This window comes from Drosophila albomicans, chromosome 3, assembly GCF_009650485.2.
Source record: "Drosophila albomicans strain 15112-1751.03 chromosome 3, ASM965048v2, whole genome shotgun sequence".
Taxonomy (NCBI): Eukaryota; Metazoa; Arthropoda; class Insecta; order Diptera; family Drosophilidae; genus Drosophila; species Drosophila albomicans.
The window spans coordinates 44,529,309-44,545,916 of record NC_047629.2 but is presented as its reverse complement, the minus strand read 5'-3'; the positions used below and the strand labels follow the sequence as shown (position 1 = coordinate 44,545,916).

Sequence of the window (16,608 nt, the reverse complement as noted above, 5' to 3'; positions counted from 1 at the left end):
TACATTTCTGCTACTCGTTTGAACACCTTGCCGATGGACGCACACATTTCCTCAAGTCATCGTGAACCTTGAGAAAAATCAATTCAATTGATATTAATAAACTAAAAACAAAAAAGACGAAAAAAATGAGAGAACTGCAAATGCTCTGGGAGCGTCGAAGAACATTTCATGCTCTCGACTCTTTTGGGCGATTTGAACATTAATAGAAGCCCAGAATTGATAAAAGACGAACCTCTCGGCGGCTGTCTGAACAGTTCGAGACGATATTTCAAACGGTGCGGTAGCCAAAAATCTTCTCGTGCAGTGCAAAAGCGTCAGTTCGTAATTTTTCAGTGCACTTACATCGTAAAATAAAAAAAATCAAGAACCAACAAAAAAGTTGTAGTTACTTAAAACTGAACCCATCAACTTCCTTGACATAACTCCCAGTGCAGATCGCGTGTTGAGATTCGTTTTTGCGTCAGACGAATGCGATAACTATCAATTGACCCCAAGGGTAAATGCTTATAGGCGAAACTTTCAACTCACGTCATTGCAATGACAGAGCCCAACATCAGCGCCGTAGCTGAGGCTGAGACGGTGGCCAATGAAACATATAACTACGTGGAGCCCAAAAAAGCCAAGGAGAAGGAACCCTCAATCAACACAGTCAGCTACACGCATCTCTTTCGCTATGTAGATGGCATCGATTATCTGCTCCTCTTTTGCGGCCTCATTGCTGCCATACTGCATGCCTTAGTGTTCCCCATTGCCATCATCATCTACAGCGAACTGGTGGCCATGTTCATCGACAGAAATATGGGCAATGGCACCAGCTCCACGACACATGGTCTGCCCTGGTTCGGTGGCGGCACACAACTGTAAGCCAGTTGAAATACCCCCAGGAAAAAGACTCTAAATATTCCCTTTCTCTAGTACCAATGCAACTCATGAGGAGAATATGCAGGAGCTGCGCAAGGATAGCGTCGCGTTTGGCATACTCATGACATTGGATTCGTTGCTCATGCTGTTCTCTGGCATGACCTTTGTCAACATTTTCAATCACCTCGCTCTCAAGTTGACAGTGCGCATGCGGCGCGAGTTTTTCAAAGCAACCATCAGACAGGAAATTGGCTGGCATGATATGGCCAAGGACCAGAACTTTGCAGTGCGTATCACTGAGTAAGTAGGCAGCAAGCAATTAAGAGTTTCATCAATGGGTTTGATCCCATAAAAAAGTTAAATGGCAACTAAGGTCAAGACAAAAAAAAATCTGAATAAATTGTGAATAGGGTTGAACGGGGTTGTAATAAACTAACTAAATTAAAAATTATGAATGAAAGATATTTAAATTTATGTTTCTCTTAAAATATTAATCAATTGACACAACATAGACCTATGAAATATATAGATATATATATTAATGAGCGTCCTCTCAAATCAAAATATATAATTCATAATAAATGCCAGCTCAAGTCTCAGTCTACAAAATTTGGCAATAAATTCTATGATCCAAAAAAATACTTTATGTTATAATATCAATTAGGAAAATATTAATATGGTCGAATATTAATAATTCACTCTAAACAACAGAATGGAATTTAAAATCCATCTCAACTTGAATAGCGTAAGTCAAATAAAAAGATTTTTTTTTTTTTTTTTTTTTTTTTTTTTTTTTATTTTTTTTTTTTTTATCACTTAACAATTGATATAATTTCGTTAACATTCAATTTGAATCGTTTTATTATAATTATTTCATCTTGTACTTCAGCAACATGGAGAAAATACGCACTGGCATGGCCGAGAATCTGGGTCACTTTTTGACCATAATGTTTGATGTGGCCATCAGTGTGATCATCTCGTTTGTATATGGCTGGAAGTTAGCGTTGTCCATGTTCTTCTACATACCACTCACAATGGTGGTGAATGCTGTGGTTGCTCATGTGAGTTTATAGTTTATTCATGCACAATGTCTTATAAAGCAGAACCATTTTTGCACAGTCCAAATATTTACATTTTAACAATAAATCAATTATTGCGATCAATCAATTATTCTTACTCGAAAATAAGTATTTATAGCTCAAAAATTCCGTTAAGTAAAATCAATTATAGTAAAATTTTAACACAATTGGCAAGATAAGAAATCTTTCTCTATTAACTGCAACTGTTTTAAATTGATGACATTAAATTCGCATATCTTCACTGTGTAATTTATAATTGGAAAGGCCAAATCATTTATACAATTTAAATTATAAATTCTTCTCTGTTCTCTTATTAAATTAAAGAGCAACTCTTCAAATTAAATATATTTCAAGTTGCAAATCACCACAATGAAATTTATGCAATTAAAATCAAGTAACCGGTCGTGTCGATAATGTCGATAATAATGTGTTTACCACACTTCCTTTAAATAATAATTGTCATAACCGTTACCTCCCAAAAACAATATCTTCTGTCCAACCATTTCTTGCTAATATTCTCAATTCCCTTTCACAGTACCAGAGCAAGCTAACGGCGAGGGAACAGAACTCCTATGTGAAAGCCAGTTCCGTGGTCGAGGAAGTTGTGGGTGCCATACGCACTGTGGTTGCCTTTGGTGGGGAGCGTTCCGAGTCCATGCGCTATGATAATCTGCTGAAGCCTGCACTCAAGGCGGGCAAGTGGAAGGGCGCCTTCTCGGGCCTCAGTGATACGGTGATGAAGGCCATGATGTTTATTGTGGGTGCTGGCGCCTTTTGGTATGGCGCCAATCTCATTTTGTACGATCGCAGACCTGAGGTGCCCATTCCGGATAGGGAATACACTCCTGCAGTTGTCATGATTGTCATCGCAGGCATTATTGTGGGCGCCAATCAACTCTCACGCACATCGCCCTTCCTCGAGACCTTTGCCATGGCTCGCGGTTCGGCGAGCGCCATTTACGATGTCATCGATCGTGTCTCGGCCATCGATCCGCTGTCTAAAGCGGGCAAAATCCTCAACAACGGTCTGAAAGGGAACATCGAATTTCGCGATGTATTCTTTCAGTATCCTGCACGCAAGGATATTATTGTTCTGAGAGGACTCAATGTCACGGTTAAGCAGGGACAAACTGTTGCTTTGGTGGGCTCCTCGGGCTGTGGCAAGTCCACTTGCCTTCAGTTGTTGCAACGTTTCTATGATCCGGTCTTTGGCCAAGTCTTTGTTGACGGCGAGGATGTGCGCAAATTCAATCTCAACTGGCTGCGCTCCAACATCGCCGTGGTGGGTCAGGAGCCAGTCCTCTTCCAGGGCACAATTGGTGAGTGTCAATGAATATGTTAACAGCTCGAATTGATAAATATTCCCTTCTAGGTGAAAACATTCGTCATGGCAATCCGCAGGCTACGCAAAGGGAAGTCGAGGAAGCTGCAAAAGCAGCGAATGCTCACAACTTTATCATTGCTTTGGATAATGTAAGTTTCATTGATTTACTATGAATACTGACATGCAATAAAAGCATTTTCATTAAGGGCTACGATACGCATATTAGTGAGAAGGGCGTGCAGCTCTCCGGCGGACAACGTCAGCGCATTGCCATTGCCAGAGCTCTGATACAAAAGCCAACAATACTTTTATTAGATGGTGAGTACTTTTTTAGATGCTTTGGCTTCAATCGCCAAATAGTTTATTATTTTATTTCGTTTAGTACATATTTTAGTCCCGAAGCTTATAACTTATACAACATAAAACATTATTGCTTTCGTTTTTAATTTATTTTTAAGTGCTTAAAGACTTTCTCATTTGATTTCGCTATTCATTAACGAAGCAATACCCACTTGTCACGAGTAGTCCGTGTTGAGTGAGGATATGTTACGGTCATGAAACATTCAGCTGTTGGTAAGCCACATGCCAAAAAGACTAAAACGGCAAAAAATATTAACGATTTAAACTGCATCTTTTCGGAATTGAAGTGACTCTTGTCACTTCAACAACGCTGACTTTTATAGTCAACGAAATTACGTATTCGCGGAATTCGCGGAACAAATTCAAAAGTGAATTAGATATACCTAATAGCATATATTAATTCGCAGATTTCATTATGTAAACTTCAGACATTTTTTCTTTCCCTAATAATGAATAACTAATACACCTCAATCTAAATTTCAAATCAAACTATTAAGAGACAAGATTATTATGATTTTGTGTCAAATAACATAGTTTATTTTTTATTCAAATCACCAGAAATGTGAATAGAGCCAAAGATACTTTTATTAGAATATACTTTTTATTAAACGGTGAGTAGTCAAGAGAATTTTAAAACTTACCAAACGCAAAGATTAAGGTAAGAAAAATAAATATATATTATACTTAAATTGTTCATAAAAATTAACTCATCCTAGAATAATACTTAAACGAGATAATATCAAGTTGTTTTAAATTTGTTTAAGTTTCTTTTAAATTTTTGCCATCCATCTCGGAAAGTAAAAAAAAATCGAATATCAAGAGTATGTAAATATAATAGCTTAACAACAATTTTTATGAATTGTGATAATTTGGTTGCGATTAGATACAAATTTTAGTTACTTTAGAAAATATTTGGTATGCTTTGGTTGACAATCTGGTTTATTTTGTATATCGATATACCATATTTTTTCCTGAATCAAATCATTTATAGTATTTAATTGAAATCATTTATAGATGATTTATTCAAATTTGCATAGCACCATAACATATAGCCTTCGGTATGTTTTAGTATTTTTCAATTAGTATTTATCAATTAGCCCGCTACCAAAACTCCGCTTCAATTAAGTCAATGGTATATTTTAAATGTCAATATACCAAATATAGCCTTTGGTATATTTGAGTATTTTTTTAGTATATGTATATGGTACATTTTAAAAATAATACCGCACCCCTAAATAGAAATAATCAAGCGAAATTGATGTAAATTTCATTTAAATAAAATTAGATTACTGTACCTATACTGTATGTATGTATGTATAATTCTAGGGAATTTAGTTTATAAAAAAGTTGGCAGAAATCCTAATCACATAAAAATAAAATTGCGCTTCGATACTGGCAAACAAGAAGTGAATTATACATCAAGACTTAGAAGGATAATTTGAAACTTAGAAATCTAGTTACTAAAGTAATATCTGGAGAGACTTGTATAATGTAAGTTACACTTTACGCACACTACAGTACTAACTGCTTACAGAGGCCACCTCCGCTCTGGACTATCACTCCGAGAAGCTGGTGCAAGCTGCCCTGGACAAGGCGTGCAAGGGACGCACCACACTGGTGGTGTCACATCGTTTATCCGCCATTCGGCATGCGGATCAGATTGTCTACATTGAGAACGGCAAAGCTGTGGAGCAGGGCACACACGAGGAGCTCATGAAGCTCTCGGGATACTATCACAAAATGGTGACAGCGCATGAATACGATGACAAGGCTGATGAGCTGCTCAATGAGAGCATCGTGCACCAGCCCAACGAGCGCAAAAAGTCCCATGATGCTGAAGACCTGCCCAACCCAATGTTGACTGCAATCGATAAGAATGTGGAGTTTCAAATGAAGCGCTTGAATGGCGACGTCAATCCGTCAAAACAACTTGAGACTGATACTGCGAAGCACACAAAGAGCACCAGCTATCCACGTACATTCCTGCGCATCCTGGGCTGGGCTCGACCCGAATGGAGTTTCCTCATCATTGGCACCATTTGTGCCGGACTCTTTGGCTGCACCATGCCCGCCTTTTCCGTTGTGCTCGCCGAGCTTTATGCCTCGCTGGCCGAGACCTCAGACGAAGCTGTGCTGGCTCACAGCTCATCCATGTCCATAGTCAGTGTAGTGATTGGCATCTGTGCCGGCATCTTTTGCTTCGTGCAGACCTTCTTCTATAATCTAGCCGGAGTGTGGCTTACATCTCGCATGCGGTAAGTTATCCCAATTAATTAACTTCAATTTCAATTTAAGCTTTTACCATTTATTCGGAGATTTATGAATGTTCTTTATTAACTGTTTAGCGATTGACCAAATAGTTTATTATTTTATTTCAATTAGTATATGTTCTAGTCTTGAATTTAAGAACTTAAACAAGATTACACATTATTGCTATTTTTTTTTATTTATTTTGAAGTGCTTAAAGACTTTCTCATTAATTTAATGGTTTCCGTTAACGACGACCATATCGAGTAGTCCGGCGAAATGGTTTGGTGAAGCCGCATTCAGTTGTTGGTAAACCACACACTAACAAGGCTATAACGGCAAGAAGAATTGATGATTTTAACTGCATTTTTACTGAATTGAAGTGACTCTCGTGCTTTAGTGTAACTGGCTTTTATAGTCAAAGAATTTACATAAGAAGACAAGAGCAGAGCCAATTCATAAGTCAATTAGATATGCCAATTAACATGCTTTAGATTTCATTATGTATACCTTCTATAAACAATAAACGTGCTAAAATCAAGAATAAAATCTTGAATATATATTGTTTGTATTTCAAAATTTAACCAATAAGGTTTATTCATAAATCAAGATCGAAAATCTACAAGAACATTAAATTGCTCAATCTTGAAATTCAAGATTATATTCTTGTCTCAATAATGGAAAAATCTAAAAGTTAATTTAAGATTGGAAAATCTTAAATCAAAATCAAATGATATAGATTAATTCAAGATTGGATATACTTGGTATCCATCTTGATTATGACTCAAATGCGAAGATGAAGCAATCTTAATTCAAGATTATATTCTTGTTTCAAAAATAAAAAAATCTTAATAATGAACCAAAAAGCCAAGATCTTAAAAAAAGATCAAACAATCTTAAATTTAGATTGTTTAAAACAAACCAAAAAAATTATTACGTGCTTTTTTATCTATTTATGTATGTTGTTTTTCTTTTTTTAATATTAGTTTACAATTATAACACCCATTTCTTATATGCGAACCGACATTAACCCAAGACTATAGTCATTTTACTTTATTTTTTCCCAAATAAAGATTAAGCAATACGAATATCAAATCAAACTATTACTATATGCAAATATTCTGACTCTTTTAGAACTTAAACAAGTTTCTGCATTGTTGCTATTGTTTTTTCATTTATTTTGAAGTGCTTAAAGTCTTTTCCATTAATTTAATGATCTCCATTCACTAGGACGGGGAAATGGTCGGGTGACGCCGCATTCAGTTGTTGGTAAACCACACACTAAAAAGGCTATAACGGCAAGAAGAATTGATGATTTTAACTGCATTTTTACTGAATTGAAGTGACTCTTGTGCTTTAGTGTAGCTGGCTCTTATAGTCAAAGAATTTACATAAGAAGGCATGAGCAGAGCCAATTCATAAGTCAATTAGATATGTCAATTAACATGCTTTAGATTTCATTATGTATACCTTCTATAAAGAATAATCGTGCTAAGGTCAAGAATAAAATCTTGAATCTATATTGTTTGTATTTCAAAATTTAACCAATAAGGTTTATTCATAAATCAAGATCGAAAATCTACAAGAACATTAAATTGCTCAATCTTGAAATTCAAGATTATATTCTTGTCTCAAGAATGAAAAAATCTAAAAATTGAATCAAGATTGGAAAATCTTAAATCAAAATCAAATGATATAGATTAATTCAAGATTGGATATACTTGGTATATCCATCTTGATTATGACTCAAATGCGAAGATGAAACAATCTTAATTCAAGATTATATTCTTGTTTCAAAAATAAAAAAAATCTTAATAATGAACCAAAAAGCCAAGATCTAAAGAAAAGATCAAATAATCTTAAATTTAGATTGTTTAAAATAAACAAAAAAAATTATTACGTGCTTTTTTATCTATTTATGTATATTGTTTTTCTACGAACCGACTTCAACCCAAGACTATAGTCATTTTACTAAATTTTTAACCAAATAATGATAAAGCAATACGAATATCAAATCAAACTATTAGGATATGGGTAATTCTCTGAGGGACGTCGCGTGCGACCAGCTTTTCAGTTACAAAAAAAACATATTCTGACACAATTTTAAAAATAAGTAAAGTTTATTTTTATAGCTCTAGATTAGTACTTTAATTAGAGCTAAGAATGGTTTTGGAATTTTTTTTTCTGTGTTGTTTTCTGTTCTGATAATTGCAAAAATTAACAAATTCGTACGCAAAACCAAAAAATGAACGAATTTATATATTTTATATTTTTAGTTTATGTTTTTTTTTTGTCACTGAAAAGCTGTTCGCACGCGACATTTACCAGAGAATTACCCATTTGCCAATATTTTGACTCTTTTAGAACTTAAACAAGTTTCTGCATTGTTTTTACTATTTTTTATTTATTTTGAAGTACTTAAAGACTTTCTCATTGATTTATTTGTTTCCGTTAACGACGACCATACTGAGTAGGATTGATAAATGGTTTGGTGAAGCCGCGTACAGCTGTTGCTAAGCCACACGGCAATAAGGCTATAACGGCAAGAAGAATTGATGATTTTAACTGCATCTTTACTGAATTGAAGTAACTCTCGTGCTTTAGTGTAACTGGCTTTTATAGTCAAAGAATTTACATAAGAAGACAAGAGCAGAGCCAATTCATAAGTCAATTAGATATGCCAATTAACATGCTTTAGATTTCATTATGTACACCTTTTTATCTTTTTATGTATGTTGTTTTTCTTGTTTTAATATTAGCTTACAATTATAACACCCATTTCTTATATACGAACCGACCTTAACCCAAGGCTATAGTCATTTTACTTTAAACGAATATCAAATCGAACTATTAGGATATGCAAATAATCTGACTCTTTTAGAACTATTGTTTTTTTTTATTTATTTTGAAATGTTTAAAGACTCTCATTAATATAATGGTTCACGAGAAGGACGACGAGGTGTTATCCATCCTGGTTTGGGGAAGCCGCATTCAATTGTTGGTAAGCCACACGCCAAAAAGGCTATAACGGCAAGAAGAATTGATGATTTTAACTGCATCTTTACTGAATTGAAGTAACTCTCGTGCTTTAGTGTAACTGGCTTTTATAGTCAAAGAATTTACATAAGAAGGCATGAGCAGAGCCAATTCATAAGTCAATTAGATATGCTAATTAACATGCTTTAGATTTCATTATGTACACCTTCTATAAACAATAAACGTGCTAAAATCAAGAATAAAATCTTGAATATATATTGTTTGTATTTCAAAATTTAACCAATAAGGTTTATTCATAAATCAAGATCGAAAATCTACAAGAACATTAAATGGCACAATCTTGAAATTCAAGATTATATTCTTGTCTCAAGAATGGAATCTAAAAGTTTAATTAAGATTGGAAAATCTTAAATTAAAATCAAATGCTATAGATTAATTCTAGATTGAATATACTTGGTATATCCATCTTGATTATGACTCAAATGCGAAAACGAAACAATCTTAATTCAAGATTATATTCTTGTTTCAAAAATAAAAAAATCTTAATAATGAACCAAAAAGCCAAGATCTAAAATCAAGATCAAATAATCTTAAATTTAGATTGTTAAAAATAAACAAAAAAAAAATTATTACGTGCTTTTTTATCCATTTATGTATGTTGTTTTTCTTTTTTTAATATTAGCTTACAATTATAAGACCCATTTCTTTTATACGAACCGACTTCAACCCAAGGCTATAGTGTTTTTACTTTATTTTTCTCACATAACGATTGAGCAATACGTATATAAAATCAAACTATTAGGATATGCAAATATTCTGACTCTTTTAGAACTTAAACAAGTTTCTGCAATGTTTTTACTATTTTTTATTTATTTTGAAGTACTTAAAGACTTTCTCATTAATTTATTTGTTTCCGTTAACGACGACCATACTGAGTAGGATCTATCAATCCTGGTTTGGTGAAGCCGCGTACAGCTGTTGCTAAGCCACACGGCAATAAGGCTATAACGGCAAGAAGAATTGATGATTTTAACTGCATCTTTACTGAATTAAAGTGACTCTTGTGCTTTAGTGTAACTGGCTCTTATAGTCAAAGAATTTACATAAGAATGCATAAGCAGAGCCAATTCATAAGTCAATTAGATATGCCAATTAACATGCTTTAGATTTCATTATGTACACATTCTTTAAACAATAAACGTGCTAGAATCAAGAATAAAATCTTGAATATATATTGTTTGTATTTCAAAATTTAACCAAGAAGGTTTATTCATAAATCAAGATCGAAAATCTAGATTGCCCAATCTTGAAATTCAAGATTATAATCTTGTTTCAAGAATAGGTAAATCTTAAAAATAAACCAAAAAGTCAAGATCTTAACTCAAGATCAAATAATCTTAAATTTAGATTGTTTAAAATAAACCCAAAAAATTATTACGTGCTTTTTTATCCATTTATGTATGTTGTTTTTCTGCGAACTGACTTCAACCCAAGACTATAGTCATTTTACTTTATTTTTTCCCAAATAAAGATTAAGCAATACGAATATCATAATAAACTATTCGGATGTGCCAATTAAAATTTTGTATTTTTCAACTACTCAAATCGTCAGAAATGTGTATAGATTTTTCCAGAAGTTAAACGAGATTCCACATATCATATATTATTTATTAAATGCTTTAGTTTTAATTTCTACGGAACCAATTAGGACGAAGAGTCGGTGAATAGCTGGGAATTTGATTGGAACATTCTGCTGTTAGTAATCCATTCGCAAGAACAGCCAAAACGGCAAGAAGACTTATAGACTTGAACTGCATCTTTTCGGAAATAAAATGACTCTTGTGCTTTAACGAAGCGGGCTTTTATAGTCAACGAAATTACATAAAGCGCTGGCGGAACAAATTCAAAAGTAAATTAGATATACCAAAAATATATATTAATTCGCAGATTTCATTATGTAAACTTAAAAAAAAATGTTTTTTCCATTACAATGAATAAGTAATAAAACTCAATCTAAATCTTAAATCAAACTATTAAGAGATACGATTATTACGATTTTGTGTAAAAAAAAACATTTATTTTCATTTTTCAATTATTCAAATCATCAGAAATGTGAAGAAGAAGACATTTCACATTCTATATTTTATTTATTATTTGATTTAGTGTTAACGTTTTACAATGATTGGAGAGGGGGTAGGCAGAGGGGCCAAAAAGGCTAAAGCGCCAAGAAGAACAAACGATCTGAACTGCATCTTCTCGGAATTAAATTAACTATAGTGCTTTAAAAAAGCTGACTTTTATAGTCAACAAAATTTCCTAAGAAGGCATTCGCGAAACAAATTCATAAATGAATTAGATATGCCAAATAACATACTTTAATTTGCAGATCTCATTATGTACACCTTTTTTATTATTAGTAACTTTACCATTTCTCCTCCTAATATGAATAAGTAATAAAAGCCAATATAAATCTCAAATCAAACTATTAAGATTTCTAAGGCTCTGTGTCAAATAAAATATTTTATGTTGCAAGTATTCAAATCACTAGAAATATGAATAGATTTGTCCAGAATTCCAAGTTCTACTTTTTAATTATTACATTATTAAATTTTAACGTTTTACATAGATCTTTTCGGAATTAAAGTGACTCTTGTGCTTTAGAGAAGCTGTTTTTTATAGTCAACAAAATTACAAAAGAAGGCGTTCGCGGAACAAATTCACAAGTAAATTAGATATACCAAATAGCATATATTAATTCGCAGATTTCATGATGTAAACTTCAAACATTTTTCTTTTTTTTCCATAACAATGAATAAGTAATAAAACTCAATCTAAATCGTTAATCAAACTATTAAGAGATATGATTATTATGATTTTGTGTAAAAAAAAAAAACATTTTAATTATTCAAATCATCAGAAATATGAATAGATTTTTTCAAATGACATTTCACATTCCATATTTTATTTATTAAATGATTTTGTGTTAACGTTTTACATAGATTGGAAAGGCGTTAGGCAGAGGGGCCAAAATGGCTAAAGCTCCAAGAAGAACAAACGATCTGAACTGTATCTTCTCGGAATTAAAATAACTATAGTGCTTTAAAAAAGCTGGCTTTTATAGTCAACAAAATTTCATAAGAAGACATTCGCGGAACAAATTCATAAATAAATTAGATATGCCAAATAACATACTTTAATTTGCAGTTCTCATTATGTACACCTTTTTTATTATTAGTAACTTTACCATTTCTCCCCCTAATATGAATAAGTAATAAAAGCCAAGACTCTATTACTAGAAATATGAATAGATTTGTCAAAAATTCCAAGTTATACATTTTAATTATTAAATACTCTATTTGGATAGATTGGATAGAGGGTAGGTAGAGGGAACATAGCAGATTCAACTGTTGGTAAGCCACTCGCCAAAAAAGCTAAAACAGCAAGAAGAAACAAACGTTTTGAACTGCATCTTGTCGGAAATAAATTAACTATAGTGCTTTAAAATAGCTGACTTTTATAGTCAACAAAATTACATAAAAAGGCATTCGCGGAACAAATTCATAAGTATATTAAATATGCCAATTAACACACTTTAATTCGCAAACCTTCTGTAAGAAATTAAATTAAATATGCGATTTTTATGATTCTGTGACAATTAAAATATTTATTTTGCAAATACTCAAATATCTAAAAATGTGAATACAATATTTCACATTCCATATTTTATTTATTAAATGCTTTTAGACAAGGTTTGTGTAAATTGGAAAGAGTGTTGTCCTTCCTTTCCAAATGACACATTCAGTTGTTGGTAAGCCAAACGCCAAAAACGCTAAACCGGCAAGAAAAACTAACGATTTTAACTGCATATTGAATTGAAGTGATTATAGTGCTTCAACAATGTTGGCTTTTATTGTCAAGAAATTTACATAAAAAGGCATCAGCGGAACAAATTCATAAATGAATTAGGTATGCCAAATAACATACTTCAATTCGCATATATTATTATGTAAAACAATGATTAAGCAATGAAAGTCAATAAGAATATTAAACAAACACTATGCGATTTTTTGACTCTTTGTCAATTAAAAATGTTTATTTTGCGAATGCTCAAATCTCCAGAAATGTTAATACCAATAGCCAAAAAGGCTAAACCGGCAAGAAAAGCTAACGATTTCAACTGCATATTTTCCAAATTGTAGAGACTCTTGTGCTTCAACGTAGTTGGCTTTTATGGCCAACGAAATGACATAAGAACGCTTTTGTGGAACAGATTCATAAGTGAATTGGATATGCCAATTAGAACACTTCAATTGTATTGTTATTTGTAGTTTTAGTTTATATACCCAATTACGATTAGGATGCTGTCAACACGAACTATTACAATATACGATTAATTTGTTTTTATCAATTATAAATTTGAGTTTGCAAATATTCAAATTCCCAGAAATATGAGTCGATCTGTCTGGTATATTTAGGTATATTGTAGTATTTTTCAGTACATTAAGTTGGTATATTTTTATAATGATAACGCACTGAGTTGACTTTGTTTTGAAAATGGGTAACATGCTTGTACTTTAAGTACAGAAACAATTTCTGTTGAGACATCATGTATTTTGAATCGATTGTTGTCTTCACTGCTCTATACAGAAAGTATTTGATTTTTCAAAATAAGTAGAAAAAGTGTATTTCATTAGCTATTATTTTCATACTTCTTATCATTTGTGGCATGTCTTATTTAGATTACGTGGCAGCAAAAAAAGTCAAACAAAAAGACAGTCAACAGAAAAATTATTTTCATATCTATCATTGGCTTGTCCTCATGGCAACCCTAAGAAAATATTTTTGAATCCTTAAACGTTAAATATATTTTATTCATTTATTTTCCTTTGCAAGTACTCAAATCGCAAGAAATGTGAGGAGCTCTTATTCAGAAACTAAACACGATCTCACCTTACATATTTTATTTATTACAAATTATAGTTTTTAGGTTTAGCCCCTCCAAGTAGGGTGATAAGTCTGTGGATATTGGGGAGGCGTTGGTCTGGTATTCCAACATTCTGCTGATGGTAAGCCAAACGCCAACAAGGCTAAGGCGACAAGAAGAGCTAACGACTTCAATTGCATCTTTTCTGTGATACACTATATATGTGCTATATCAAGACTTTTATAGTCAACAAAATTACGTAAGATGACTTTCGTATAACAAATTCTTTAATGAATTAGATACACCAATTATTTATCAGGCATATCACAGAAATTTCAATTGATTAGACTATACATGAACTTTTTATACCCTCTACCCATAGGGTAGAAGGGTATTATAACTTTGTGCCGGCAGGAAATGTATGTAACAGGTAGAATGAGGCATCTCCGACCCTATAAAGTATATATATTCTTGATCAGCGTCAAAAGCCGAGACGATCTAGCCATGTCCGTCTGTCCGTCTATCCGTATGAAACACTGGATCTCAGAGACTATAAGAGATAGAGCTATAATTTTTTTTTCGACAGCATTTGTTATTGCGAATTTTGGTATGTACAATAATTACTATAGTAGTTATGATTCCTGAAAATTTGGTTGCGATCAGATACAAATTGTCGAAGTTATTAAAGAAATACTTTTGTATGGGCACAAACGCCTACTTGCTAGGGGTCTTAGTTGCTTTGGCTGACAATCTGGTATATTGTGCCGTCTATGGTATATTTTCAATGCGGTACTACATCGATATACCAAATATTCAATTTGGTATATTCTTAGTATTTTTGCAGTATATTCGGTATATTTTGAGAAAAATACCGCAAAATATATTTCTTTTAATCAAAATGGATAGCGGGTTTCTCACAGTCGAGTACACTCGACTGTAGCTTTCTTACTTGTTTTTATTGCCTTTGCTTTTCTCCCTTTTAGATCGACGACCTTTGCCTCCATTATGAAACAGGAAATGGGCTGGTTTGATGAAAAGGAGAACAGTGTGGGAGCGCTCTCGGCTCGCCTCTCTGGCGATGCAGCCAGTGTCCAAGGCGCCATCGGATTCCCCCTCAGCAATATTATACAGGCGCTGACCAACTTCATATGCAGCTTTTCCATAGCATTTTCCTACTCATGGGAGCTGGCATTGGTCTGCTTGAGCACAGCACCCTTTATGATCGGATCGATTGTGTTCGAGGCGAAGTTTAGCGAAAAGTCCGCCATGAAAGAGAAGAATGTGCTAGAGGAAACGAGTCGCATTGCCACCGAGACGATTGCCCAAATCAGAACAGTGGCAGCATTGCGTAGGGAGGAGGAGCTAATCAAGGTCTACGATGAGGAAGTTGATCGCTATCAACAGCAGATCAAAAAGCGGTTAAGGTGGCGTGGATTGGTCAACTCAATGGGCACGACTTTGATGTTTTTCGGCTATGCGGTCACCTTGACTTATGGCGGTTTTATGTGCGCCGAAGGTCGCATCATATTCCCAGTGATCATGAAGTGCGTACGAAGATAAACAAATGTTGACTTTTTAATAAATTTTATTGCTTTTAGAATTGCCAATACGATGCTGTATGGATTGTTCATATTGGCTCAATCCTTGGCCTTCACACCTGCCTTTAATGCAGCTCTGCTTTCAGCCACACGCATGTATGAAATGATAGATCGTCAGCCACTGATTCAATCACCAAATATTGTGGAACAAAATGGCAATCGTAATGGAGTCTTTAAGACGAATGCTCTGCAACAAGGAGTCAGTTATCGCGGACTTAACTTTGCGTATCCCTCGCGACCCGATTACTCAGTGCTGCAGGACTTTAATTTGGATGTGCTGCAGGGACAAACAGTGGCGCTTGTTGGCGCCTCAGGTTCGGGCAAATCCACGTGTGTGCAGCTGCTGATGCGTTACTACGATCCCGACGAGGGCAAGATAGTAAGTTTCGCTACTCGATAAATACACTTCACAATCTTTGATTACATTCGTTTCTTTAGCTCATTGATCAGGAGAGCATACACCAGGACATGGAGCTAAAGACGTTGCGTCGCCGCTTGGGCATTGTTTCACAGGAGCCGTCGCTCTTTGAGAAAACCATTGCGGAGAATATTGGCTATGGTGACACCTCACGCGATGTGCCCATGCAGCAGATTATTGAGGCGGCCAAAATGGCCAATGCCCATGACTTTATTATGTCACTGCCTGCGCAATATGAAACCATGTTGGGCGCCAAGGGCACACAGCTCTCGGGCGGACAAAAGCAACGCATTGCCATTGCACGAGCCATGGTGCGGAATCCCAAGATACTTCTGCTGGACGAAGCCACCTCGGCGCTGGACTTACAAAGCGAAAGAGTAAGTTTAAGTGCAGCTAAAAAATCGATCATCTCTATTCCGTTGTGTGTTCTAGGTGGTTCAACAAGCGCTTGATTCCGCTTGCTCTGGTCGCACCTGCATTGTGATTGCTCATCGACTCTCGACTGTGCAGAATGCAAACATTATTTGTGTGATTCAATCCGGTCGCATTGTGGAGCAAGGCACACATTCCCAGCTGCTGGCCAAGAATGGCATTTATGCCAAATTGTATCGCAGTCAATCGAAAACCAAATAACGCTCATAAGTATGCAACAGTATTTTCACAAATGTCATAGCCCAGACAAAAACCTACGTGCATAAAAGTATACTACAATTTTAGGTACAATATATTTGTAAAGAACAATGTATAATAAAGACGTCATAGAAACTGCCTTAAATACAGTGAAGATCGCTTAAATTAAA

The 16,608-nt window shown here is 34.3% G+C and overlaps 1 protein-coding gene across 1 annotated transcript; it reads left to right on the top strand.

The window, feature by feature from the left end:
* Window positions 1–264: 264 nt before the first annotated feature.
* On the top strand, window positions 265–16,608 carry LOC117567831 (multidrug resistance protein homolog 65). Its single transcript, XM_034248075.2, has 11 exons — window positions 265–860; window positions 916–1,161; window positions 1,751–1,922; window positions 2,476–3,259; window positions 3,313–3,413; window positions 3,471–3,582; window positions 5,159–5,879; window positions 14,776–15,336; window positions 15,391–15,769; window positions 15,829–16,185; window positions 16,241–16,608. Exons 1-11 carry the CDS (start codon window positions 538–540, stop codon window positions 16,439–16,441), a joined length of 3,957 nt encoding a protein of 1,318 aa, XP_034103966.1. The 5' UTR covers window positions 265–537; the 3' UTR covers window positions 16,442–16,608.

Coding starts and splice junctions, on each gene's coding strand:
- LOC117567831 (XM_034248075.2), top strand. CDS start 538: ATGACAGAGCCCAACATCAGCGCCGTAGCTGAGGCTGAGACGGTGGCC. Junction 3,260..3,312: donor CCTCTTCCAGGGCACAATTG/GTGAGTGTCAAT, acceptor ATTCCCTTCTAG/GTGAAAACATTCGTCATGGC. Junction 15,770..15,828: donor ATCCCGACGAGGGCAAGATA/GTAAGTTTCGCT, acceptor TCGTTTCTTTAG/CTCATTGATCAGGAGAGCAT.